General features: G+C 53.3%; 1 protein-coding gene across 1 annotated transcript in view; it reads left to right on the top strand.

The window, feature by feature from the left end:
- The window catches only part of HTRA1 (HtrA serine peptidase 1), a 51,761-nt gene extending 26,090 nt beyond the window's left edge, over positions 1 to 25,671 (top strand). The window contains exons 2-9 of the mRNA XM_078434916.2: positions 1,456 to 1,555; positions 1,920 to 2,124; positions 17,891 to 18,085; positions 19,274 to 19,306; positions 20,681 to 20,795; positions 21,935 to 21,992; positions 23,486 to 23,581; positions 24,955 to 25,671. Coding sequence (XP_078291042.1) covers positions 1,456 to 1,555; positions 1,920 to 2,124; positions 17,891 to 18,085; positions 19,274 to 19,306; positions 20,681 to 20,795; positions 21,935 to 21,992; positions 23,486 to 23,581; positions 24,955 to 25,123 — 971 coding nt within the window. The 3' untranslated portion in view covers positions 25,124 to 25,671. The remainder of the gene's footprint in view (positions 1 to 1,455; positions 1,556 to 1,919; positions 2,125 to 17,890; positions 18,086 to 19,273; positions 19,307 to 20,680; positions 20,796 to 21,934; positions 21,993 to 23,485; positions 23,582 to 24,954) is intronic.
- Positions 25,672 to 25,875: the final 204 nt, after the last annotated feature.

Raw genomic sequence — 25,875 nt, 5'->3', positions numbered from 1 at the left:
CCGAAGTCGTTCACTCAACTGTCTGAGCCACCCAGGCGCCCCCAGTGGTTTCTTTTTAAGCTGCAGGGTGGTTTGTGAATCCCGCTGAGTAAGCTGTGACAGGGAGTGACAGGTGAGGGGGACAGATCCGTGCTTCTTAGACCATCTGTGGCAAAGGAACAGATTTCTTTTCCTTTTATTCCCTATCCATTATGGATCAATTAAAGTGAATTCCTACCAAAATGTCGTAAAAAGGACACAAAATATAAGCCTCAGTTTAAAATGTTTGGATGCGCCAGACGGAAGGTTACCGCTGTAAGGGCTCCTGCAGATTGCCTGTCAGTGTCTGCATGGGACCGAGGGGCCATGACGCCGGCAGGGCCACTGGTCCCTGGAGCCTGCTTTGTGTCGCATTGGGCTAGGCGACTGGCCCGAGGGAGGCGTGGAGAGAGCCAGGAAGGGGTTCTTTGCGGCAGACTAGCCTAGAACCGCCCTGGTCCGTGAAGGCAGAGAGACATGTCGAGGGATATCAGCAGGTGGCATGAATTTGGGGCCAGAGCAGCAGGCTCAGGGAATAACTTCCTGGGGCTACCCTGCCTCTGTCACCACCCATGCTAGCAGGACGGGTGTCCTGGGACCTGAGTCTCTAGCAGCTCCTTTCTGCACCAGATGCCATGGTGTTGGCAGAAACCAACTTTCTGGCCTTGCTGGGTGAGAGCCCTGCACTGGGATGTGGGATCGCTTTGTCTGAAAGTAGCTTTGAAATGGGGGCTCGCTAATTACAGGGTGTATGTTTATATAGAAATTGCGGTCGTTTGATTTCTCTCTCTTTCTTTTCCCCCCAACAGTATCAAGGCACTTCTTGTGCCTTCTGGCCTGGGATGTCCCAGGGTGTTGGAAGAAACCAGGCGTAATGGAAAGTTGCTCTGGGGACAGACGGTGGCCTCTGTTCACCTTGTGGTATCAGTGGGAAAGACAGGATCTGTGCCTTTGCCTTAATGCCTTTTCATGATAGTGTTTTCAGTCTATAATGTCTAATGGGCATCTCCTCCAAAGCAACCTCAGCCCTCCCCTCGGTGGTGGCGATGTGCTGGGAAGGGCTGGCAGGGCTGTGTTGGAGGGTGGCGCCGGGACGGTGACCCTGCGTGCCACGGCCTTTGCAGGGGGGCCGCTAGGAGGTCCAGGTATCGGCTGGTGCCTCTGGCTCAGCATTTTTGTAGCGAAGCTGTTGGAAGGAAAGAAGCAGAACAAAGAGGTGCTCTGTGATGGGTGTTGCTTCTTACCTAAGTGGACGTTTCCTTGAGAGCCGCAAGGATCTTTGCAAAGGAGCTCAGGGCTGGGGTCTTATCCTCGCTTGTCCAGGTTTCCAAAGGCCCCGGGCATATATTTTGGCTCCTTCTCACCCATGCCTTCCCCAGGAACCCACAGCACAGAGCAACAAGGTCCTGAAGTGCCCCGTCTTTGCTTTGTTCCCAGGGCAGGAAGACCCCAACAGTTTGCGCCATAAATACAACTTCATCGCCGATGTGGTGGAGAAGATCGCTCCTGCTGTGGTTCACATCGAGTTGTTCCGCAAGTAAAGAGGGCCTTCTTGTTTTCCCACGACCTCTGATGCTCCCACCGAGATGCACTGCCGTTAGCAAAGCATCAGAGCTATCTCTGAGGCACTTGGATTTGTCCAAGTGCCATTGACTATATTCCTACGGGAAGATAATGTTTCTCCCTTAGTGGGCTTTCCCTTTTGACTCTTTAAAGCTACCTTCTTGACCCGCCTAGAGGAGTTAAGAACCTCTGGTGCTGAAGAGAGCCCCTAAGAATATTTTGTAAGTGGAGTTTTTTGGAGCTCGCAAAAGTCAGTAGCTTTCCATTGTTTTGAATGTTAAATAGACCGTTGATTGTAAGGTGTTTCAGGCTTAACCGGGTTCTCCTCTGGGTTCTAGGCTTCCTTTTTCTAAGAGGGAGGTGCCAGTGGCCAGTGGGTCTGGCTTTATCGTGTCCGAAGATGGACTGATCGTGACAAACGCCCACGTGGTGACCAACAAGCATCGGGTCAAGGTTGAGCTGAAAAATGGTGCCACCTACGAAGCCAAAATCAAGGATGTGGATGAAAAGGCAGACATTGCACTTATCAAAATTGACCACGAGGTAAGTGCGCTCCCCATCTGCAGAACTCAGTTCCCAGGTCGGAAACCTGGGAGCGTTTAAGAGATGCTGGGAGTATGGCCTGGGCTGGGCGAGCAAAGGGGGCTCACGGAAGCTTCTTTAATAAGCAGACTATAAGATCAGAGTTTTAAAAAATAGAAGCTGACATTTTTATAAAAGAAAGCAACAGGTTTATAAAGACATTAGTAGGTAAGCAGTGAACCTCGAGGCTCCCTTGCATTCCTGACCTCCAGGCAACTATTGTTACAGATTTGTTTTCATTTGTGCATTTCAGCAGCTTTGAAAACAAACCAGGTCTCCCAGATTGGTTTTTTTTCAGGGTTACTAGAAGTGTTTTAAAACAATGCTCCATTCTTAAAAAAGTTTTGGAAACCTTGAATTAAAGCAGCGCTGATGGATTTCTTCCTTACAGAACTTCTCAGACCTTTTAATATGCTCACAGGCACAGTTGTCTCCCACAAAAGGGTGTATACTCCGAATGATAATCATCTGAGCTTAGGACTTTTTTTTTTTTTTTTTTTTTGGCAAAACTGAGACATAGTGAGCTCAGTCTGGGAAATGCTGTGTTTGAAAGCGGTTTGCTCTCTATTTAAGTATTCTCCTTGCCGTCGTTTTTGCCCTGTTGATTTGTCTGCCAAGTCTTCCTACCTGAAATCAAACCCAGGTCTTAGGGGCCATCACCAATTCCCGCTTGATGGTGTGTTGGTGGGGAGGCTTGGTTTGCTCTGTGGTGTGTGCAGTGAGATTGCATTTTCTGGTTGCTTCGTGCCCTTGTGATCTTGCAGACTTCATAGGGAAGGGAGACTCTGGGGAGGCTGGAATCCTGTTGTTGGCCCAGGAAAAGGTCCTAGACTGAGAGCCAGGAGGGGTCTTTTTTCCCACCTCTTTACCCACCTTTGCCTGGTTGTGGGCTCTGAAGGCAGACCAGTGGAGTATGACACAGGCCGTTTGTTGTCTGTGCTGTTTCTCCAGCTCCGTGCCTGGTGGCCTTTAGCAAAGTCTCGATTGGATATTATTTCTATTAGGTAGCTGTGGAATTTCTAGCAACATCTCTCTTTGAAGATGTGTTTATTGGTCACGATATAATCATAATAACTTCTACTCAGTGAGCTCCAGTGCCGATCCAGCCTCTGCCTTCATGCATAACTTCCACCTAATCAACAAGATAGCTGTATCATCCCCGTTTTATAGTGGAAGAAATAGGAAATAACCTGCCGGAAGTCACACAGCTATGCTGCCGTGAAACTAACCTTCCAAGCCAAGCCAGGCTCCTGACCCTCAACTGCCCAAGGCCGTGGCCTTTACCGAAAGAATGGAACCCAGCCTTTTGGGGGAGACCAGATGGCTGGGCTTCAGATAGCCCACGGGAAGGCTGGCACTTCCCTATTTAGGAACGTGCTGCTCGAAAGGTGTGCAGGATGTGGTAGTCTCATCGGAAGGAGGCTGGCCAGAATAGCACATCCTGTGGCCACAGGCAAGACTTTTCAGCTCCCCCCCTCCCCAAGCTCCTGGAAGGCAGCCAGCAGTCGGGGCTCTCTGCAGGCAGGGTGCTGGCCCGGATGCTAAGTGAGCTGCCGCCGCTGAGTAATTTTGTGTTTGGAATGCGTGGGCACATAATGTGCCTCTGGCCAGGGGGATATTCTTTTCAGATTTTGAGCCAAGGTGGAGACTGTATCCTTGTGTCATCCCTGACATGTCCAGGCAGGACGTGAAACATCTCAACGGACCAGCTTTGCGGTGTTTCCGACCCAGCCCTTGCAGCGCCCCCCCCCCACCCCCCTCCCCCCGCCGGGGGTCCGGCCCTTCGACCGGCAGCACAGTTTGCCATGTGTTTCCAGCTCAAGAGAAAGGTGCTTACAATTTAAAAGCTGAGCCAAATGTGGCTCTTTAAAAAGGAATCGGAAATGAATGGATATTAAATTGCAGACACCCACACAAGAGACTCGCTTCCACTTACTAAACTGCTTTTTTTATTTTTTGCTGATAGGAGTGGGAAGCGGGGAGAGTAAAACCATCTCTTCAGCTCTTTCCCTTTTGTTCCCGTAGTTTGATGATTGATTCTTTAGGAGGGGTCAGAGACTGACTTGGAAGGAGGCTCAATTTGGAAGGAGCCTCTCCTCTGGGCAAACCCAAATCCGCCCCAGCGCACGATTTAATAACCTGCAGGCTGTGGATGGGATGTGAGTTTGCACTGAGTCACTCTCAGGAATAGCAGAAGAGAAGAGAGCCAGTGCGAAAACTCAGAGCAAGGAGGAACAGAACCGGCAAAAACTGGGCCTGAGGATCGAACATCATTCCAAATGGTGCCTCGGGGGACTGTGGCCCAGCTGCCCCCGGGGCTGTTTCCTAATAACCCGATGAAATTGATGTGATGGCCCGCCAAGTATGTGGGCTGGGTAGCTAACTTGGTGGCTCATGACCCGGGGCCATTTCTTACTCGGCGTCCCCCCCCCCCCCCATCATGATTTCTTTTGGAGGCTCTCCATGACTTTAAACAGCTCTTGTCCTTCCTGAGTGTGGTATTGTCAACACTTTTAAGGAATAGAAATTACCATGGACATCTGTTGTCATGCCCCTTGTCATCTATCTGGCCGCCATCTCCTGGGAACAGCAGCTAGCATCTTCTTTGGGCTCTGCTTCTCCCCCGTTGGGCAGTCTTGGTGGGACCGTCTGTCACGGTAACCCCCCCCCCCCCCCCCGTGGCCCCGTTAGATCAAGCAGGCCCTCCCCTCAGGGGTGCACCTGTCTGTCACCCTCACAAAAACTGCAGGGGCCACGCGGGTGGAGCCCCTGCTGCTGAGACCCCCAGGCACTGTCTGAGTTCCAGCCTTCTCTGAGCCCAGTCTGTCTACTTTTGCTTCCATTCTTCGAGCTTCCCTCGCATCTCCAGTGAACCCCCTTTGGCTTGAGATTGCCAGCGACATGTCTGGGCTGGCGACCAAGGAGCTCTGTTTTTGCTTCTCACGGCTGAGAAGACACATGTGCGCTCACTTTCCCTGCTGAGTTTGGAGACGGGAGAACTTTCGGAAGAAGGTTCGCCAGCAGCCGCGTGGCCCGGTCTGTCCCCCTGCCCCCCACCCCCTAAGCTGGGGGAGGCGGGTCACCCCCCCCTCCCCCAGGCCCATTCTGTGCTTCTGTCCTAGGTTTTGCACCTCCTCTTTCCTGGGACCAGCAGTGGCCTGGGGAGGGAGCGCCAGCTGCAGGAAGTTGGGACAGCGGGTGCATGCAAACATTTTAATAGAAAGCAGCTTTGAGGGCAGACTAGCTCGGCTTCGGATACAAACTGTTTCCAAGTGTGTTTAACATGACACTGGCCGTGTTTGCAGAACATTTAAACATTTCATCCCCAGGCAGCATTTTGTCCGTGCAGTCTCCTCTCTGAGCGGTTCCGAAAGAGAGAGAGAGTGGGGTGGAGAGAGAGGCCGAGAAGGAGAGGGGGTAGGTATAGATAGAGGCAGAGGTAGAAAGAGAGCAATGTGGTTTCTCTAGGCCAGACTCCAGGGCAGAAACCCTGGGGATGCGTTGAGGGGAAATCTCCTTTCGTTACAGCGGTTTTCCAGCCGGGTTGACGAGGAAACACCAGGCGAGAAAGCACACGCCTCCCTCGCTGGTTCTGACTTTCGGACCGTGTGCTGTGTCCCCTTGATGCATTTCCCAGTGCTCTTCCGAAGAGAGCTAAGCTCCTTTCCCGGGGCCTCGGAGGCCTGGCCTGATGGGGCGCGCCTCCTCCCAACCTCATCTCCCCCCTCGGCCCGCCCACCACCCACTCTACTTAGCCTCTTTCACACCAGTGCTGTTTCTACCCGGTGGGGGGGGGGGGTGTCTTGGCCGTGCCTCCCCCCGCACCCCGGGGTATCTCCCTGCACCTCCTCCAGAGCTGGCCTTCCCATCTCTTCGGGGCTCCTGCCAATTTCTGCCCGAGACAGCCCTTCCCCGACCCACGACCCGAGGGGGTGCCCACATCCCAACCCCCAACTTGTCACTCTGAGGACAGTCACGCATCACTGTTCATATCCCGCCCCCCCCCCCCCCCCCCAGCTGCTCCTCTCCTTAGCATAATTTACCATTGCCTTATTTGTTGATTTAAGTTTTTCCTCTCCGGCGGGAGCGTGAGGGACACGCCTGTCACACTCACATGTTAGGTCGTAGGTGCTGGGCACCCGTGTCCCGGTACGAATCTAAGTGCCCGCTGCTCCGAGGAATGCCAGAGCAGGGAGGCACAGGGCTCCCGTGGTGGCCTGTGTCCCACTGTCAGATGAGGGTGTGATGGCCCACGCTCCCCCCACCCTCCTCAGCCAGTGCTCATCGGATCCCGAGGCCCGTCTGCTTTGGACGGACACCCGGCTTTGCCTGGGCTCCCGCAGCTCTGTGGTCTTTGGTAACTCAACGCGCTGCTGAGGCAGTTAGGTTTCCTGTGGGCGCTTTCCCCTGACGCCAACAAACCGGGAAATATGTGGAAGTGGCCAGGTTGGGGCTTGGGAGGTGTTTTTCTTCCCTCGCCCCCAGGCCCACGTCCGTCCCCGGCCACGTTGGGGCCGGTTGCCGCCTACAGGCCAGACTCGTTTGAAGTGGCCCAAGAGGAGGACTTCTGGGCAGGGGGGGGCTGCTTGGTTTTCAGAGGGTCGTTTTGCTGCTGAGCCAGCTGCTGGGACAGGAAGAGCTGCCAGCTCTGAGCCTGTGCAGCTCGGGACAGGGGTCCCTCGGGGTCGAGGGCCCCGGGCCTTCCCCGCACGGGTCCCAGTGGCCGCTCAGCAGGCTCTGTCTTCTCCAGGCCCGTGTCTCAAGATTTGGCCCGGTGCGTGGCGACGAATCCGCCCCGAGGAGGGCCCAAGGGGGCCCCAGGACCGTGGCGAGGGCCGGGGGTGGTGTGGTGCCAGGCATGACTCATGCCCGCCCACCAGCCAGCTCTCCTCAGGCAGCCTGAACGTCAGAAGGCACTGACTAAGCCTTGCGAGCCGTCCGAGAGTGAATCAGATAACTCGGGGCCTGGACTGGCATGGCCTCCCATCTTTTGGAGCCCGTCCCTCGCCCTCGTAAAGCGACTGGGAGCCTGGGCTGTGGATCGCACCACCATAGCTACCCTCTTATTTTGTTTCTGTGTTTTTCCCTTTTGGATTCTTTCCCCCACTCCCTCCGTGCTGGTCGTTCTGTGGTCTCGCTCTTTCTCTCCCAGAACTCCCCAGGCCAGAGACGCCACAGACCCTGTTGGCGCCCCAAGGCTTCTATTACCGTATTGATTTTTACCAGTTTTAGGGGGTGGGAATCAATATCTCATGAGGTAATGGAAACCCGGGCAGCGAGGTGGAAGCCGGCCTTCATTCCTCTGTGCGGCCTTTGTGCAGAGGCTGCTGGGGACGTGGCCCCTTATGTTCTGACTGCAGCTCCTCTTGGAATGTGAAAATGTTTCAGTTCCCCAAACTATCAAAACCGGAGCCCTTGTGTGTTCTCTGGCCCCGGTTCAAGAACTTAGCTGATTGTTAAGGAAATTCTTTGGCTATTTTTTCTCTTAATATGGTAATGCCTTTTTTCACTTTGGCGCTCTCTCCTCAGGGAATTGGATTAAGACTATTATTTATGGTTGTGACAAAGCAGTTCCCAGGTTTTCAGTTCCCTGAATTTGTAGGTGCCCCATCGGGAGTGTCTCCTGTCCCCTTCACTGCGTGGGACAGTGTAGTGAATGTGTCATGATGCGTTCGAGTCCAGGCTTGGCCAGCTGCGGCCCGCGGGCCAGATCCAGCCCTCCACCTGTTTTTGTAAATAAAGTTTTATTGCAACAGCAGCCATGCCCGTTCCTTTATTCACAGTCTGTGGCTGCTTTTGCCCCGCCCCAGCAGAGTCCAGTAGTGAGGATGGAGACCACAGGGCCTGTGAAGCTGAAAGTATCTCCTTTTTGGCCTTTCACAGAAGAGGCTTGCCAGCCCCAGTGTGAGGCGATTAACACCTTGTCCTAAGGAGCTGAGTGTGCTGGGGGCTGACTGTGCTCCTAAGACCCATTGAGGTGCGGCTCTAGGTGACCAGAGGCCAGAGAGGCTGATTTCATCTGCCCTTTCTCTTGGGGCGTGTGTGTGTGTGTGTGTGTGTGTGTGTGTGTGAGTGTGTGTGCGCGTGTGTGTGCACGTGTGCATGTGTGAATTCTGCTCTGTTTTGCTGCTGCTTCCGCAGCTTTGGTTTTGCTGGGTTAGGCAGAGAGAAGCCTTGTTTTTGCCCATTTCTCTGTATTCTCAGTGCAGCGTTTCCGTGAATTCCAAGATGTTTTGAAAATGAGTGTCCAGTGTTAAATCCTAAAGATCTTTAGAGTCTGCTTTGTTCACTGTCCTCAGTTACTCTTTATTCACTCATGGATTCTGTACGTCTTTACCGAGCGTCTGTCTTGGCCAGACGGTGTGTTAGGTGCTGAGGATGTACCAGCACTTGGGCAAGAGCCGTGAGAAGGCAGTCGAGGGTGGGAAACAGGACAGGTGGCGTAAAAGTCGGTGACAGGTGCAGAAAAGGAACAAACAGAAGAAGTAGAAGGCACTGGGGGCTGGGGAGACCTCTGTACCTATTGCAGGCAAGGAAGCTTACATTTGGAGGTGACATGACAGGAAGGGCAGATAGGGCCAACCCGGGGGAAGATCTGGGCCAAGCCTGGAGCCTCTGGACCTCGGACCTCGTGCAAACTTACTTCTCAGTGAGTTTATTGGAGCCCTTCAGAACACAGCCGACGTTTCTGGCTAGCTGCTTTTTCCGCATATTGTCTACATCTCTTATGGGCCTTGTTCTTGGGAATTCCTGGTCATACTCTGGAAAGCTCCGCTTTCTCATGTAGTCAATCTCCTGAGAGTCTGAAAGTGCTGAGGCTTCGTAATGAACTGGTTGCCTCATTCCACGACAGTGTAGATGCCGTTGCCCAAAACTGCTTTCCCACCACCATCATGACCACCTTCCGTGGCAAGGGAGAAATAAGGCATTCTGGTGAATTGAGGACTGAATATTTTAGTACATGTGCTAATTAACAAGTCACTTTTGCTAATGAAGGCTCCAGAATCTGGTGATGACAGCATGTGACTCATGGTATTTCCCTCTTTGCTTTGGTTACCAGGCAGCTCATCGAAACCATTGGCTTTGTGGTTAGAATATTCTCTGTGACTCCATTTTATGCCACGGATATATGTTAATTAGCTTAGTATAATATATCCCGTGTCACTGACCGTGTCAGATTATTTTTACGTAGAGGAGGTTATATATTAAAAAACATCTTAAACATTGAAAGGAAAGGTATTTCCTTGGGCTTCTCTGCGTACAGGATGGCACAAGCTCTAAGTGGTCACGGGGAGTAAGGAGCCAGTTCAGTTCAACAGACATCGGGTGCCTGTGGCGTGCTAAGTACTGAATCCACCAGAGAGGGACCACTGCGCTTCTTTTGGGGAAGGATCTTTTTTTTTTTAATTTTTTTAAATGTTTTTATTTATTTTTGAGACAGAGAGAGACAGAGCATGAGCAGGGGAGGGGCAGAGAGAGAGGGAGACACAGCATCCGAAGGAGGCTCCAGGCTCCGAGCCATCAGCCCAGAGCCCGACGTGGGGCTCGAACTCACAGACCGTGAGATCGTGACCTGAGCTGAAGTCGGACATTCAACCGACTGAGCCACCCCGGCGCCCCTAGGGAAGGATCTTTTGAGATCAGTTTTTGGGGATGGGCCTTTAAAGACCTGGTTTTTTTCCATTTCTTCCGTTTTTCACTTTCCTATTCATTGATTTTTATAATAGATGCTTAGCCGCCAATCACTGTTATCAGTGAAACTGAAGTCAGTGTTTGATAAATGTGGAGGCATCCAGGGGCTGGTGTGTGAAGACCAGGGTTACGCTTGACAGAGGCGATGTTTTGCCTCCTCTGGATGCCACGGAATAAGTACAGTCACTGGCCACTGGGCTCCCATGTAGAACTGTTGACATTTTGTGGCTTAAACAACAGGAGTAAGGGAATTTTCGAGATGCCAGTGTTTATAGCCTGACGGAGACTAAATATTCTGGTGGAGTTCACAGACAGGGACGAGGGGGTTGCTGGCCTGCTCCTTCTCTTTCTGTTCAGGCTTGACCATGCTCTGTTCCTTTCTCTTTCTCCCTCTGCCTCCCCCACTTCTCCCGTCTCCCCCACCTGAACCCTCCCCTACTCCCATCCGTGGAACAGTCTTAGATGCTGACAGCACCCCCCCGCTCGAATGCCTCTGCGACCTAGTTTGCTTTTCCATGGTAAGCAGGCAAGTTGGTGGCTCTGCTTCTCGCTGGGTATGGGGGACGTGCTATTTTCTCCATTGCATATATATATTTTTTTTAAAAGAAAATGAAAGGTTAGCATAACTGTTTCCAGAAAGCACATGGAATCACTCAGTTGAGTCCCAGCCAGCCGCTGCAACATTAGCCTTTGAGGCACACTGTGGCCGACACACTCAGGACCAGCCTGGGGCTCCAGCCCCTTGACAACGAGTGTGCCAGGCGGCGGAGAGGCAGCGGCTCCCGCCGACTCGGCAACGAAAATATTTTTGTAACAGGAGCACTTTATACTTTCCAAGGAAGAGAAAGAAGTAGTTCACTTGCCTCATTAGGTTAAAAACATTTTTTTCCGTTCAGTTTTATGGTTTGTTTCATTGGCCTTCTCTGTCAGCTTCAGGGCAGGAGTGCAGTAGTTTGAGAGCATTCAAGGGCTCGTAGGCAGAACCCAGTGTGGCCAGACGCTGAAAGACTGACAGGCCGTTGCCTTTAGGTCCTCTCTAGATGACTACAGGCTGAGCCAGCATCTGGAGAATTCCAGGAGTCCCCTCTCCTCTTGAGGCAGGCACTTGCAAGGACCATCTGCCCCCGTCGGGGACTTGTAGGAAAAGAGATTTATTAAGGACGGCGGTGGCTGTTTTGATCTCATCAGTTTAACGGTTGTCTGCTAATAGGTTTTTTGGAAATCAGCCAGGTCTTTTGGAAAGAACCCTAATTGTCAGAGCTGGAATGACCTTGGACATCACCGGCCGCCAACAACCTTATTTTAGAAGTGGCCAAATCCGGGACTCAGAGAAGTCAATCAGGTGGCCCAAGGTCGCAGAGTGAGTTAATACAGAACCAGGTCCAAACCCGGCTGTCCCGCTGCCTGGGACATTGTGCTCCTGGGATACGCGGCGGCCGAGGGGGCACGTATGTGCGTGTGCGTGTGGCGCACTTGTGCACTTGTGCACAACCCTTGGCTGCTGCTGGAGAATAAGCCCAAAGGAAGCCATCACCCAGGACGTTACCCAGCACAGACCCAGCCTTCCTTCCTCGGGGCGTCCGGTGGTTGTGATTCACGTTCAGCAGGAGCCCAGGCCCCACGCAGAGTCCTCGAAGCAGGTGGGGCCACACAGCCCTGCCGCCAGGCCCCGGCCCAGGCTTGTCTGAGGATAGTTCAGCTTCCCGGCACTGGAGAAACAGCATGGCCCAGGCCCTCGCCCCGAGGACTCGTGAACTTGGCCTCCCCTGGCTGGTTTCTGTGCTGATTGCCCTTCGACTCCCCAGGTGCCCTGTCATGTACCATCTCTGCTGCCCTCACTCGCCCCTGTGGGAAGGTCCTGCACCGTGAGCATTTGGGCAGTGGGCAGGGTAGGCCGGAGAGAAGGTCACTTGGGTTGGAGGCAGAGGGAGGATTCTGGTCCTGGGACCTCCATCTCCTAGCTGTGGGAACGTCGTCGTCATGGGCACGATGGTCTGTCCCACTGAGCGTCTGGTTGTAAACTTTTTTTTAAATGTTTATTTACTTTTGAGAGAGAGAGAGAGAGAGAGAGAGAGAGAGAGATGGAAACAGAGCGCAAGCAGGGGAGGAGCAGAGAGAGAGGGAGACACTGGATCCAAAGCAGGCTCCAGGCTGTGAGCTGTCAGCACAGAGCCTGGTGTGGGGCTCGAACCCACAAACCGTGAGATCATGACCTGAGCTGAAGTTGGACACTCAACAGACTGAGCCACTCAGGCTGCCCAGAGTGTCTGGTTGTAAACGTCAAGCAGATGACAGAGCACGACGCACGTAGGGCACGCATACAAGGGGTGGGTTAGGCCAGGCTCTGCTTGGACCATTTGTGTCTTGCACGAACACAGACATTTCGTGACCATTACTTGTTTTTGAAGCAGATTTCTCCTTTTGCTCCCATCCCAACCCCACCAAAAAACTGCATGAAGGAGCATATACTTAGTAGAGCCCTTCCCAAACATTGTTAGGTATTAGGATCGCTTCTCTAAACTTTGTTTAATATTTATTTTTGAGAGAGCGACAGAGAGAGCGTGAGTGGGGGAGAGGTGGAGAAGGAGACACAGAATCTGAAACAGCCTCCGGGCTCTGAGTTGGCAGCACAGAGCCCGATTCAGGGCTTGAACTCATGGACTGTGTGATCATGCCCTCAGCCGAGTTGGACACTTAACTGACTGAGCCATCCAGGAGCACCTAGGATCGCTGCTCTACAGTGAACCATTTTCCCCTAAGCCTTGGGGGTTGCTGATGGCTCCCACCCCACAGCCCTCCTTCTCCTTGCTGCTACAGCCCTGGTCTGTCCAACCATGATCCACCCCATTCCTAAGGCAGACAAATTCTGGAGAAGCTAAGGCAGTCATGGGGGCCACGTTCCCCTTGTCAAAGCATGGTTGAGGGTAATCTTGTGACTAATTGCTGGCCGATGACCCAGGAAGAAGAATGTGCTGGGCCTCTGGATTCTTTGCTCTTCTGAAGAGACACACAGAAGAGAAAAGATCCTTTGACATCCACTGGGCATAGTTCTGTCTTTACATAACACTTGGAAGGCAGGTGGCTTAAATTGATCAGACAGAAGGAAGGATGTCCATGAGTCTTTGAGGTGATCAGCCCTGCCACCATCTTGCCCTTGAACAGCTGGACATTTGCTCCATTTTGAGTCGGGTTTTCTGATACTTGCAGCTGAAAATACCCTAATTGAAACACCCAAATCGTTTCTCGTGTTGATCTATAGTTAGCCTTTATGGAACATTCTAGACTGAACTGACCTTGGCAATGGAGATTTGGACCATGTGCTTTTTTACTGCCGTGTGACTCTCCAGCCCACCAGGCAGTACGGCTGGAGGGGTGGGCACGGATGGATTTCACTGATCTTCTGTGTTCACTGTGCCGGGCACTTAGGAGACGCTCGGCAAATGCTTGTTGAGAAAGTTCTCTTTCATGGTGGTGGTGTTTCACGGGAGTGCTGCCCGGCCTGCTGGTTGTTTGTTTGTTGTAATTGAATGGGAGAGCCTTCTTTAATCACACTCTACGCTCACCTCCCCCAAGTTCTAGCATTAAACGTACCTCACAGTCAGTATCCTGCCAATGGCTAGTGTTTAGTAATTTAATACAGACCTGCGGAGTCTGGAGTCCACACCCAGGACTTCTGACAACCTCACCTGGGCTGTTTCTCCCTCCGCCTGGGTGACAGTGGGCTGAAAACTCAGGAGTTAGGGGGTTTCGTGTTTTCTTTTCTTTTTTTTTTTTTAATTTATTTTTTTAACGTTTATTTATTTTTGAGACAGAGACAGAGCATGAACAGGGGAAGGTCAGAGAGAGAGGGAGACACAGAATCGGAAACAGGCTCCAGGCTCTGAGCTGTCAGCACAGAGCCCGACGCGGGGCTCGAACTCAGGATCGTGACCTGAGCCAAAGTCGGACGCTTAACCGACTGAGCCACCCAGGCGCCCCTCGTGTTTTCTTAAAGTCACTCTCGGTGGTGCTGTTGTGAGGATGCTGTTTAATGGTCTTGAGTCACATCCAGATAGCTCCCCCGCCCCGCCCCATGAGCATGAATGTGACCTTGAGAACTGGGAGCATACCGGGCACGCTATGAAATATCCCTGGTCCTCGAAGGACTTAGGCCAAACGTGAGACTCAGGCTCTCCGGGTACAGCCCGAGGGCTCCTTCTCAGCTCTGACACGGAGCCTTGGAGTCTCGCTGCGGCCACTTACGAGCTCAACCCCCCGCACTGCCCCCCTCCCCCCTCCCCGCGCGCGCACACACACACACACACACACACACACACACGCTGCTGCGGTGTGCACACCCGACTTAGGTTTTCATCCACCCGGTGGCTAAAGGATCCAACGTGGGAATAGATGCTGCTCGCACCCTTGCTTCGTACCGAGTGGAGGAGAGATGCCTGTGTCCTAACATCGCAGGCGTGCTGCGTGCCCGGGATGGTGAGCTGTGGGAAGGGACTGTCGGGAGAGGGGCTGGCTTCTCTGACAGGCCCTGTGAAGCTGGGGCCGCTTCAGAAGGAGACTCAGGCGGAGCGTCTGCTCAGGAGCCTCGAGGCGGCTTTGATGTGGGTGTCTCGGGAGCCAGCCTTCCGGCAGCACTGCGGAGTTAAACCAGGAGCGGGCTGAGCGGTCAAGGCCAATTCGTGTCTTGGTGCTTCCAGCCGTATCTGCGTTTCATCCCCCCCGAGGCCTCCTGTGGACCGTGTGTCTAGACAGCCATGGGATAAAATGCTCAATTACCAAGTAGGAATTTGGCCAGCAGAGGTATAGCTGCATTGAGCAGACAGACCCGAGGTAAAGACTGATCAGATGAGCCTGCTTGGATCCGGAACAGCTAGAGAGCCTGACGCTTGTGGGGCCAGCAGCCCCTGTGGGGAGCAGGGGCCAGATGGCCCTGAGAAGGCATTTTGACTTCATGGAGAGCTGTAAGCCTGGCCTGACCCACATTCCTGCCCCACGTCACCCCTTTGCAAAGATCTCTGCCTCCACTTGGACTTCAGGGTAACACGTACCAGGAGCGCAGGTCTGAGAGTTGGGAAGCCTGTTCTCTTCTTTAGCCAGGCTGCTCATGAGCTGTGAGGAGTCACTGCATCTCTGGGCCTCAGTTTCCACATCTGTGAAATGGAGGGGACGCAGGCGCTAATTCTCAAGATGGCCGTGAAAGTGCTTTGTCAGCCGGCAGGTGGAAGGTTCATTCCCTTCCATGTCAGTAGAGGCTTCGTGTTAAAAACCCCACCCCCTTGGGATATGTCCGCTTGCTTATTTTTGTCTACGATTGTCCTTCGTGATCCAGGAGACGAGTGAGTAACAGCTTACACAAGGTGAGGGTTGGCATTGCCCACTGGTACCATTGGTGCAGGTTTGGCCTCTTGGGATCCAGGGTTCTTTCCCCCGGTTGTGTTCCAGGGAGGATTGGTTCCTGGGGAGACTTGGGCTAGTACCACTGGTGTCCACTTGTCCAAGCCCGTGTGGTCCCTTGAGTGTGAGGACTTCACCGTGCTGAAGGCCCCCAGGCCCGGCCCTCCCCAGTGAGCACGGCTGAGCAGCACCCAGGCCCCTGGTATTCTCCTCCCCTCATGGGGGCGGGGGGCGTGGGGGGGGGGGGGACTCTCCTCTGTCCTTACAGCTTCTGCTGACCCCAAAGTGTTTGTCTCCCTGCCTCGTCCTCTGCCTCGAGCTCAGACTTGGGAAAGAAGAGCTCAAGGGGTGTCATCTTCAGAGCCCCTCTGCCTCCTGAACCCCGAGAACTGGGAGCCTGGGCCTGGTTCCCTTCCGACGGGGTACAGGTGGAATGCAGGAATCGAGGGTGTGCCAAGGCTGTTTGAGAGCCCCACGGCGAGCCCTGCCCCACGGAACTTTCTGATGCGGTTCCCGGTTTGTGTCTGAGCTGATGTGGGCTGGGCCCACCTCTCTGTTTGAACTTGATCTCTTGCCTTGGAGTTGGTGAAAAGCAACTGTTATCTTGGGCAGCCAGACACAGCCAGCCCCAGGATCCTTCGCCGCCATGTCCCCTGGCCCAGCCCCGAAGGAGGGGTAGTGTCCCCAGCAGGCCTCCCCCAGAGTGGCTGAGTATACATCACTGGCCCTGCTCGCCCACCCGCTGTGACTGCTGGATGAAGTCATTCCTGGCAGGGGTGGCTGGCACGGGCCCAGAGTAAACAGGCCGAACTGAGCCGCTGGTGTGCCTCTGGACGCCGAGAAGCTTGGGGGTGCGGGGCCGCGGGCCTGCCCCTTCCAGAACAGCACCGTGCGCTCCGGCCTCGGGCGACCCCAAGGGTCACTGGTAGTGTAGACCCGTGCCACCTGCCTCTTCCCGGCTGGGCGACGGCACACGAGCTTGTGGGAGTTTAGTTGGCCGGGTTCCCCCATTGGGTCTGCACAGATCCCAGTGCTAGTAACGATAACTAACACTTAGACGATGCTGACACGTCCCAGTCACATGGTGCTTAACATGAGCCAGGCGGTATTCATGGTGTTGTTCGGGTCTTGTCGCCTAATTCTCACAACTCCCCCGTGAGAGAGCTGTGCCGCATTATTCCCGTTTTCCAGACGACAACCCTGGAGACCCAGGGGGTTATGAACTCGCACCAGGATCTAATCAGGATCTAATCTGTGCCCTTGACAGGCCTCTACTGCGCTTCTTGCTGTCTGTGCTCTGAGGGGCGTTCCTTCTCATTGCCATTTCTCGAAGTCAGCGTGAGGTCTTAGATCCCTTCTCCAATATTCCTTCTTCCTCCGTGAACTTTCTGAGCCAGCGTCTTCCTTATTGGGGGCGGGAAGGGGTCTTTATGGCTTAGCGCCATGTCAGAGGATGAGGGACTCTGGGTTTGGGGGCACAGTCTGATGTGTGAATCTCTGCTCTGTCTCGAGTCACCCAGTCTTTTGGGGCCTCAATTTGTCCATCTGTTAAATGGGCACCTCGCCTCATCCGCTGGTGTCTGCCCTCTCCGTGTCAGAACAGATGCTAAAATAACCCTGGTTTTCGCCCACCCCATCCTCTCGGGGGCCCCCCTCATCTCTTTCTGTCTTTGTTGAGGTGGATGTGAGGGGGCTGGACGTGCATGAGGCCTGGGCGGGGTCTCGGCTTCCTGGACCTGGTTCCCGTTGTTTGGGCAGCCGCTACTCTGCTCTTGACTCAGGGAACAAAGGCGAGAGGAAGGTTTGCTTGGCTCAGGAAGGAAGGGAGGGGGAGAGCCTCAGGCCGTCCCTATGGAAGCCCAGCTCTAGGCCTGGCTACTCCAGCTGGCCTTATTTTGCCCTGTTTCAGTGAAGAGTTATTTGGAGCTTCTGACTCTGCCGGAGCCTCACAGGGCCCTGGGGATCAGGCTCGCGGGGTTGGTCAGTTCACCAGGGCCGCGCGGAGCAGTGGTGGTCGATGGGGCGCTCTTTTTGGGCGAGGAGAGAGGCTACTTCTGGGGTTTTGGGGCCGGTGGAGGGATGGGGGGAGCTGGATGCCTCGCCGCCCCCTCCCGCTCCCTGCGCCTCTCCAGAATTGCCCTGCACTTAGCACAGAGATGCACCCAGCCGAACCCGTGCAGCTCCAGCCTCAGTGCTCCCGATCCTCCAGGACTCGGACAGAAGCACCTGTGATGAGCGGGGGTGGCTCTGCCCTTTCCTTCCACCCCATTCCACCCAAGGCTGTGTAGGCTCAGGACCCTTCTGTGCGCCTTCCCTTCCTCAGGCAGCCTTGCCCCAAGTCCAGACTTTGTCTCCTGTCCCCTGGTCTCAGGGTCTCACAGCAGGTCTGTGCTAATAGTCAAGATGGGGCGCGACCCCGCGATGGCCTCTCATGACCTTCCGTGTTCTCCTTGGTCAGCGGCTCCAACGCTCACTTGTCCCTCAGCAGCTTGCGACGTGCTGATGGCGGTGGGCGGGAGGGGACGGGAGGCCCCGGGCCTGCCCTCACTCCCGCACGAGGCCCGTCACCGCCCGACACTCCCCGACGCCTGCGCGTCGTCCATTCTGTTAACCAAACGCAGCAACGCCAACCTTGTGGTTCCAGGGCAAGCTGCCTGTCCTGCTGCTGGGCCGCTCCTCCGAGCTGCGGCCGGGGGAGTTCGTGGTCGCCATCGGAAGCCCGTTCTCCCTTCAGAACACGGTCACCACTGGGATCGTCAGCACCACCCAGCGCGGTGGCAAAGAGCTGGGGCTCCGGAACTCGGACATGGACTACATCCAGACCGATGCCATCATCAACGTGAGTCCCGTGGGGTCGGGCAGGTGTTTGGAGAGCTGGGCTTAGGAACCCGGGGTGGAGCCAGGATCCTCGAGGTGCCGGCCAAGGTGTTACCTCTGAACCCCTAAGCGGCTGAGGCCGAGGGCTGGTCCTCGGCCTCAGCCATCTCCAGGGACTCCTGGTGAAGGGGACTTCAGATACACCAAGGTCTGCAGCCCAAGGGAGCTCCCCATCCCACTGGAGGGGCCGTGGCTCCTCTGCCCCCAGGCCGCTCAGCGGACCCGATGTTGAGGCTCTGTGCAGGAGGGACGTTCACCCTGGTGCAGGTGCTGTCACCCCCAGAGGTGCTTGCTCTGCCTTGGGGCATGGTCTGAGCGTTAGGCCCATACTGTTCCATGTCTAAGGAGGCCAGGCCTTGCTCCACACCATCTCCTCAATGGAATCTTTTATAAACCACATTTTTTCCCCGTTGGCCGTCTCCTTATAGGATTGGCCTTTCTTTTTTTTTTTTTTTTTTTAAATGTTTATTTCTGAGACAGAGCATGAGCGGGGGAGGGGCAGAGAGAGAGGGAGACACAGAATCAGAAGCAGGCTCTAGGCTCCGAGCTGTCAGCACAGAGCCCGACGCGGGGCTCGAACTCAACAAACCGTGAGATCATGACCCTAGCTGAAGTCGGTCGCTCAACAGACTGAGCCACCCAGGAGCCCCATGGATCGGCCTTTCTACAGAGCAACGTGTTTCCCCCTACATCTGTCTAATAAATAAGAAACAGTGTGTTTTGTACATTTGCTGCTCTAAAAGGTTTCATTCCCAAACTTTCTTGTGATCCGCATGAAGTAGTGGAAAAAGAACAAACCATGTGGATTTCCAGCCACAGCGGCAAAGCGGGGATCGCATAGGGGGATGGGGGTGGGGTGGGGGCAGGTTTGAAATACCGGTTGGTAGCCAGTGTGTTGCCAGGAGAAGGAAGTGGGTGTTGGGTGTTTGAGGGGGGTCATAGTTGGCCTCTGGGCTTTGGAGCCAAAAAAAAATTTTTTCTCCCATTTATGGCACATCTAAAACTTTCTGAAAATGTTTAAGGTCCCTTTTTCCAGCAGCATATTAGGTTGACAGGAACAAATCCAAGGAGAGAACCTGCCAGGCAGGCAAATGCACAAGGCCATGTAAAGACATAAACTCATAACCTTCTAATTTTTGCTTAATTTCAGTATGGAAACTCGGGAGGACCATTAGTAAACCTGGTAAGGCCTTTTTTTTTTTTTTTTAAATCTGTGTACATGTTTTTTTGTTTTTTGTTTTGCTGTTTTTTGCTTTCTTTTCAGACATGAACTTGCCACAGCACATTATCTGATTCTTTTACAGTGAAATCTGTGAGTCTGTACCACATCCTTAGAAATTACCCTTCTTATCTTTTCTGGAAAGAGTAAGGCATGTGGGAGTCGGGGTTGGAAGTGTTATGCCAGCAGACATGCTTGGGTTTCAAAGTTACAAGTAAATTCAGTGGAATTTGGGTCCAACCCAGGAGCAGCCAAAGGGGGAGGCCTTTCTTTTGAAGGTGTCAGCAGCTCTGGCCTGTTACAAAAAGGCACAGCCTTCAAATGAGGTCCCCAGGCCGCCACAGGAGCTGGCTTGGCTCGTCCACAGTCTTTGTCTTGGCCAGGAGCCCTCCCTTAAGACCTGGCTGAAATGAGGAGTTGCCCCCGCTCACAGAGATGTCACATAAGGCTATATTTAAATACATAAGCATGAAAAGGGAAGCTTTAGAATCTGTCAGAGTGAGGCCTACGCAGCTCAGGGGTCACCCAGCCCTGTTCTCATTTCCCTCCATGGGAAATCGAGGCCGTCTTTAGAGAGGCCCTGGGTGGCAGGGCCTGCTGGAAGGTTCTCAGTGTCGGGGACCGAATCCTGTGTTGCAGGAACTGTACGAGGAGAGAATTTGTAGTCGCTTGGCACTTGTCCCTTATCAGCCTGAGCTAAACAAACCATTCAACAAGGGTGTGCAGAATAACGGTGAAGGGGTCTTGTTATTTCACGAGTAGCGTTCGCCAAACTAGGAATCTGTCTTGAACGAGAGCACAGCCCGTAGACTGGCTTCCTCCATGATCTGAAGCCGGTCTGTGACAAGCAGAGGAAGCGAGGCGGGGCCTTACCCTGCAGCCCCTGTAACATCTGTGGCTGCTGAGACAGCACGGAGATAGCACTGTGTTTTCCTGGTAACCCCTAGTCACTAAGGTTGTCCCCCTGGGTATCAGCAGAGGAATCTTTAGATCATGGAACATGGAAGAAGCTGGAGGCTGTGGACAGCCACCTAAGGGACTCTGAGGTTTCAGAAATATTCCCTGGGAAAGGAGCAAAGGAGCACCTCGAAACCAGCCTCTTGAGGCTGTTTTTGTGGCACGGTGCTCCCTGAGGACAGAGCCTGATGTGTGTTGGCTCGTACTGCCCAAGTGATGCCTCTACCCCTGCGGCCCCGGGACCCCCTCCACCCGGTTCCCCCTCCCCACCCATTCACAGCTCAAAGACTTCCTTCATTACAGACGATCTGTTCGCTTTTGGTGCGTGTCTTCTGGTAAACCTTCATGGGCCCAACAGGCTGTTTCCATCTTGCTTTTCAGGATGGCGAAGTCATTGGGATTAACACTCTGAAGGTGACAGCCGGAATCTCCTTTGCAATCCCATCAGATAAGATTAAAAAGTTCCTAACCGAGTCCCATGACCGACAGGCCAAAGGTAAAGCATGGCCCCGCGTGGCCGCGGGTGGTTCAGGCAGGCCCGGCTGCACCCCTGAACGTCAGCTAATAAGCCTTTTCAGATCGAGAAGGGAAATGGGATACACGTTGTTAGGCCCCTGGCATTGGGTCACAGAAGTTTGACCCTTTTTGCCCGTAAATGTTTCATGTGGTTTGGTCGAATATGTGCCAGGCACGATCCTAGGTGATTTCTATACATCGTTTTATTTCATTAAGTTCCTTTGCCCTCTCAGGAGGGAAGTATTAGTCCCATTTTAGTGATAAGAAAACTGAGATTCAGGGAGATCGTTCATTCCACACACGTTTGTTGACCCGTCTCTGCTTGGGGTTAGGCTGGGGGTTCCATGGCTCCACAAGGTCCCGGCATGCGTGATGTTTACACTCTGACTGGAGGGGGAGGGAGGGTGGTACTCGACAAACATGCAAGGTTTCAGATACCAATGATGCTTCCCTGAAAATGAAGCAGGGTGGTGAGCTGAGGGAGTGCCGGGAGGGAGACATTCCAGACCAAGGAACAGTGGATTCAAGGCCTCCGTTGTGGGCACAGCACACACAGCGAGTGGGTCACGTGGCTGGAGTGCAGTGAGGTTCAGGGTCGCACAGATGGATGCAGAAAGCGGTTAGCCAGGGTCACGGAGACTTGACCTCTGTGCCGTGGTGGCCGTGGTGAAGGCCTTGGGTTGTATTGAGAACAGGGAAGGTCGTGATCTGGTGGACGTCTTTGAAAAGTCATTGTCATGGCTGCATGGAGACTCCGCTGGAGGGGCTGGGCAGAAGTTGTAGGACCAGGTGAGAGACTCTCCTGGTCATCCACGCCAGGGTGGGACGAAGGGCTCAGATTCTGGATTTATCGGAGGGCTAGAACCCTCATTGGAGGTCAGGATAAGGCAAAGAGGAAGCAAGTATCACTCCTCAGTTTTTGGCCATTAACAAAAATGACAGGACTTTCCCCAGGTGCCATGGCAGGTAGGGGCCTGAGAAGGATTTGAACCACATCGTCAGCGTTCCCCCCCCGTGGCCCTGACTTTATACACTGCAGGGACTGAACCTCACAGCTCCTGGTGTCCCCAGTACAGCTGCCAACTGGGCTGACCTGTTGTCCTTTTGTCGTCCCACCAGGCAAAGCCATTACCAAGAAGAAGTATATTGGCATCCGAATGATGTCGCTCACATCCAGGTGGGTAAGCGGGACGTCTGTGTGTGTATCTTAAACTTAAACCTAAACTTAGGAAGGCTCTCACTGGCACCCTGAAAGGGAAACCTCATGCTGCCTTAAGCATCTCGGTTTCTGGTTATAATTGAGAAACATCAGGAAAGAGGAGGGGCCATTCCCCTGGGCCTCTGGTTTTATGCTTCATTTTGGGGGTTTTGTTTTTTGTGTTTGGAGGGAACAGGTCCTTCCCTCTAGAAGATTCTGCCCTCCTCTTTGAAGGCAGGCCTGGACAGTGGGGCGTGTTGGTCACTCTCCCTCATGCCTTCCTTTTCCCACTTGTTCCGTTGAAACCCACATTCCAGGAGTGCCCCAGCACCTCCCTCAGCCCAAAGCACCCTGCCTTTTGGGAGTGCGACCGTGTGTGGGCTGTGGCTGCCGGAATGCTGGGTCAGGCTTCTTTGCCGGAGCCGGTGGAAGCCGTGGCGTGCGGCTGCCAGGCTTATAACGTACTGGTGTTTTACCCTTGATGAAAACGTCTGGTATAAGCACACGAGCCTGGTAACTAAGGGCACAGTGGAAACTCTTGCGGGTACAGGTAGCAAAGAGCAGAACGTATTCATGTAGGCATTAACATATGAATTATCGTAATTAATTTACTATTAATCGTGACCATATTACTATCCTTTAGATGCATATTATGAATGGTGGTGTCGTTTTTAGCACTCCACAATGTGTGGACTGATTTGCTGAGACTCAAATGTGAATCAGTTACTTGTCTTGGAGTCATGGGCGATGAAGGTATGGGGAAGGAATATACACCCTAGCATCTGGCTTCCTGAGTTCTTGTCCCAGCTGTGCGACTTCCTGGCTCATGACCTGGGGAATGACTTGACCTCTGTGCCTCAGTTTCCTCCTCTCCGGGACCAGGATAACAGTGCAGGCATTTTGGTGGGTGGTGAGGACCGAGTGATTGAACGTGTGCCCAGGCTTGGATCCACGGGTGGTGGCACGGGTCGCCAGCCACAGTGACACCAGCCACTGTATTTACCGCACATTTGCTCCGCACCAGGCACCGGGCCAGGTGCTGCGTCCAGACCATCTCACCTAATCCTCAAAACGACCCCTACATCATAGAGTATTGTCATTATTCCTGTTTTGTAGGTGAGGAAACTAAGGCACAGAGAGGTTAAGCAGCTGCCCAGGATCACACAGAAAGTGGCAGAGCTGGGGCTCCAAACCTGGGCAACCGCTACACCGTATTCACTCCTTACGTTACAATAGCTACTATTAAATCATTAGTAAAATTAAGAATAATAATAATTATAAAGCACCGTACTTCCTGTCAGCCAGTAGATCTTTGACTCTAATAGACATGTAAGCGAAGCAGAATCAGACCTCCTGGGGCTATTTTATTTCGGATTCAGGGATCAGGAGGAGAAGCTGGGTGAGAGCTGAGTCTCAGCCAACAGAGGCCCCTTGTTACTTGATGTTAACGCAGGTGTTTTCCTCCCGAGCAGCAAAGCCAAAGAGCTAAAAGACCGTCACCGAGACTTCCCGGATGTGCTTTCGGGAGCGTATATCATTGAAGTCATTCCTGACACTCCAGCGGAAGCGTGAGTTAGAACTATTTTCTCTTTGCCGGATTATCCCTGCGGTTCCTGGGGGCGGTCGGGGAAGGCTGTGTTCTTTTCATATCGGCTCAAGTGGTGGTGAGGGTCCCTGATGAAAGGGTTGGACACCCTTGGTCCTGCCAGCCGGGACCTTCGGGCCTGGTTCAGCTCAGCACTCATCAGCAAAAGGGTGCTTCCTGTCCTCAGAAGTCCTCACTTCCTGAGAGGTGATTCAGGTGGAAGGAATGACATCTGACTCTCATGAGTCTCTGGGGCAGGCCTGGCTGGGGAAAGAGGGTTCAAGGAGCAGTGGCCCTGAGATCTTGGGCAGTGGTCCCGTCCTGGGCCGCCAGACGGACACATTTCCCGTAGAAGCCTGCCTTCTCTGATTCCGTCTGTTACCGACCAGGCCATACCTGTCTGTTCTGTACCTCCAGAACAATAACCCAGGTAACATCCAAGTAACATGAAAAGAAGTAGCTCAGCAGGCAGTCAGCACTTCTTACTTCTACGGACATAATATGCAGGGAGAAGAGCTAGACGGGGTGGGGCCTGCAAGCTGTTCCCTGGGGCCCGGATCTGGCCCGCCGACTGCTCCGCTTTAATATGACCCGTGGGCGAAGGATAGATACTGCATTTTTAAACGGCTGAAAAAATTTTTAAGCAAGAGTATTTTCTTCTGATACATAAAAATTGTACGAAATTGACATTTCAGTGTCCGTAAGTGAAGGTTACTGGAACACAGCCAAGCTCGGTAGTTACACACTGCCTACAGTGGCTTGACGGCCACGGCAGTCGAGTTGACTTGTGATGGATGCCACATGGCCTGCAAAGTCCAAAATATTTCCTATCTGGCCCTTTACAGAAAAAGTTTGCTGACGCCGTGCTAGACCACTAAAGGACCGTAATAGCTTATTTGACACTTATTTGACTCTTGCTTATTTGTAAGAGCTAAAGTTACAGCAATAATAACACAAAAGAAGGTGGAACCATTCCACCTGCTCCTTAGGGGACCGTCCTCCGAGTTGTGATGCCCATGACAAGCAAGCTGGCCACGGGCACGATCCGTGGTAGACGGTCTGCGGCATATCCTTGCCTCCTCTGGGGTCAGTCTGTCATCCAATCATAACAAGTGCTGGGGAGCGTTTCTGCAATGGACAGGACTGATGATTTGGCCTAAAACTCTCAAAAGGAAATGACGCAATCCGTTGGTAGTTGAAGCTACTGTCATGTGAGTTCGCCATCACCCCACCCGATGCGCTTGGGGCTTCTGGGTTCTAAACTGTGCCTCTGTCAATGCACAGTCGAGTCCCTCTCCTGGCAGTTAGACCCGGGGGAATGGAAGCGTTACAATCGTGTTTCCCCTTGTGTTGCAGGGGTGGGCTCAAGGAAAACGACGTCATAATCAGCATCAATGGACAGTCGGTGGTCTCAGCTAATGACGTCAGTGACGTCATTAAAAAGGAAAGCACCCTGAACATGGTTGTCCGCAGGGGCAACGAAGACATTATGATTACGGTGATTCCTGAAGAAATCGACCCATAGGTAGAGGCATGAGCTGGATTTCATGTTTCCCCTCAAAGACTCTCCAGTGGACGGTGCATGATGACTCTGGGCTGGTGGCACAGGACACTCAAGACTTCGGACCACCGTGTTCCTTGTTCAGCAGAAGCACCCTGGCCAACAGAATCCTTCTTGATAGTTTGCAGGCAAAACAAATGTAATGTCATAGATCCGTAGGCAGAAGCTCGCCCTTCTGTATTCCTATGTATGCAGTGTGCTTTTCCTTGCCGGCTTGGACCGTTCCTGCTTAGACAGTCAACATTTGTCTCTCCCTTTAACTGAGTCGTCATCTTAGTCCAACTAAGGCAGTTGATATAACGCATAGGTGGAGGAAGGCCCCACGGGAGCCAGAATGGTCCTGGGCACGGTTTTGCTTTCCTCGCGGTCAGCACCCAGAGGAGATGGACGCCAGAGACCACAGGCCGGTGACCGTTGGCTTCCCAAACGGCCGAAGTTGCCTCTTTTAGGAATCTCTTCAGAACTGGGGGCACAATGACTTTGAGTTTGAGCTATTAAAGTACTTCTTCATACTCTGCCTTGTGGCTTGCTTCTTTCCCGTTCCCTGTGAACAGCTGGTGGCTGTCTCTTGGAAATGCTTGTAAGGTCAACAGGTCCTCATTAAACCACATTGTCCGCGCAGGGTTGAGCTTGCAGGCTTACCAGTTATTTCCAAATCATCACGTGGGGTTTACCGGCATTACTAACAACTGTGCTTGGCCGCTCTGGCTTCATAA

The sequence above is a fragment of the Panthera onca genome, chromosome D2 (assembly GCF_046562875.1).
Source record: "Panthera onca isolate mPanOnc1 chromosome D2, mPanOnc1 haplotype 2, whole genome shotgun sequence".
In the NCBI taxonomy this organism is placed as follows: Eukaryota; Metazoa; Chordata; class Mammalia; order Carnivora; family Felidae; genus Panthera; species Panthera onca.
This window is presented reverse-complemented; position numbering and strand designations above follow the sequence as displayed.